General features: G+C 61.3%; 1 protein-coding gene across 1 annotated transcript; it reads left to right on the forward strand.

Annotated features, from left to right (window-relative positions):
* The first annotated feature begins 283 nt into the window (after positions 1–283).
* Positions 284–1,284, forward strand: NEUROG1 (neurogenin 1). The gene has a single exon (XM_008593248.1). It carries the CDS (start codon positions 556–558, stop codon positions 1,282–1,284), a length of 729 nt encoding a protein of 242 aa, XP_008591470.1. The 5' UTR covers positions 284–555.
* Positions 1,285–2,100: the final 816 nt, after the last annotated feature.

Consider the following 2,100-nt stretch of genomic DNA (forward strand, 5'->3'; position numbering starts at 1 on the left):
CTGCCTGGAGACGCCCGGGCCGGCTTAGCCCTAGCCGTGTCCCCCGCCGCGCGACGCCGCGGATTGGCCGGCGGTAATTACGGGCACGCTCCGGGAGGGGGGAGGGACGGGGGGCGGCCTCCCGCGAGCATAAATTATGCAAATACCCGGGCGCCGCACGGGGCCGACCTGCCGCCTGGTTTCATTCACCAGGGCTGCCGCGGGGGCGGAGGTGGCAAGGGAGGGGCGCCCATTGTTGTGGCGGGTACTTAAGGGGTCCTGAGGCCGGTCGTGTGCCACACTCGGTGCTCACACGAGCTGATCTGATTGCTGGCGACATCACTCGGGAGACCGAGCCGGGCGCGTGGCCCCTGCAGGCGAGGCGAGGAGGCGAGGCCAAGTTGCCCGTGCGTCCCTGCGCCCTTCCAGTTCCCCGTGCCCGCAGCGGCCACAGAGTAACCTCGGGCCGTTCGGCCGTTCGGAACGTAAGTCTGCCCCAGCGGCCCTGTCCTCAGCCCGGGCTCCTAACCTCTATAAGCACTCTCGGTCCATCCGTCGGTTCTGCACAGCGCAAAGATGCCAGCGCCTCTAGAGACCTGCCTCTCCGACCTTGACTGCCCCAGCAGCAGCAGCGACCTGTCCGGCTTCCTCACCGAAGAGGAGGACTGTGCCAGGCTCCAACCTCCAGCCTCCGCCTCGGGACCACCTGCACCGGCCTGCAGGGGCGCGCCCGGGATCTCCGGGGAGTCCGATGTTCCAGGGGCGCAGGACGACGAGCAGGAGCGGCGGCGGCGCCGGGGCCGGGCGCGGGTGCGCTCCGAGGCGCTGCTGCACTCCCTGCGCAGGAGCCGGCGCGTCAAGGCCAACGATCGCGAGCGCAACCGCATGCACAACTTGAACGCGGCGCTGGATGCACTGCGCAGCGTACTGCCCTCCTTCCCCGACGACACCAAGCTCACCAAGATCGAGACGCTGCGCTTCGCCTACAACTACATCTGGGCTCTGGCCGAGACACTGCGCTTGGCCGATCAAGGGCTGCCCGGGGGCGGTGCCCGGGAGCGCCTCCTGCCACCGCAGTGCGCCCCGTGCTTACCCGGGCCCCCGAGCCCCACCAGTGACGCCGAGTCCTGGGGCTCCGGTGCTGCCGCCTCCCCCTGCGCCGCCGCTCCCTCGCCACTCTCTGACCCCAGTAGTCCCGCCGCCTCCGAAGACTACGCCTATGGCCCAAGCGATCCCCTTTTCTCTTTCCCAGGCCTGCCCAAAGACTTGCTGCACACGACGCCCTGTTTCATCCCTTACCACTAGGCCCTTTGTAGACACCGTTACCTTCCCCTCCCCCATTCAACTGGCAAGAGATGGGGCCCCAGCTGCGGCCTTCGGATCCCCACTCCAGGCGAAGGGAGGAAGCGGGAGCTTTAAAGGGGTGGGGGATACCTGAGCCGCTTGTCAGGTCGCTGCACTCTCGCTGCGGCTGCCCCTTGGTCTGTTTCTCCAGCCCTCAGCCCCGGGCCCCTCCTACCCGCCCCGAGACGGCTTTTCCTTTTGCACTTTCTGAACTCCACAAAACCTCCTTTGTGGCTGGCTCAGAACTGACCCCAGCCACCACTTCAGTGTGATTTAGAAAAGGAACAGATCAGCCCCTGAAGACGAGGTGAAAAGTCAATTTTACAATTTGTAGAACTCTAATGAAGAAAAACGAGCATGAAAATTCGGTTTGAGCCGGCTGACAATACAATGGAAAGGCTTAAAAAGGAGAGACAAGGAGTTGGCTTCATGCATTATGGATCCCGGCCCCCACCACTGCAGGCTCGCTCTAGGAAGAACCCGAGACTCTTGCGTAGCTATTCAGGCATTGGGCTGGAGAGTACTTTAATTTATTCAAGATGCTTCATTCATATGAAAATGTATTTTTTACATAAAGAGTTTATTCTATTATTATGAGCTTTCAAAGTTTACATTTTTGTACTGCAGATGCTTCGTGTAAATAAAAACTAAAAAATAAGTCACCAAGTTTCTTGCCTAATGTTAGTGTCTCTGGGGCTTTTCTTCCCTTCTCTTGGTGGCCCAACGACTAAAGTGAAACACTATCCCCGCCCCACCTCCAAACCCTCCAGTCCTGTT

This window comes from Galeopterus variegatus, unplaced genomic scaffold, assembly GCF_000696425.1.
Source record: "Galeopterus variegatus unplaced genomic scaffold, G_variegatus-3.0.2 Scaffold8926, whole genome shotgun sequence".
Taxonomy (NCBI): Eukaryota; Metazoa; Chordata; class Mammalia; order Dermoptera; family Cynocephalidae; genus Galeopterus; species Galeopterus variegatus.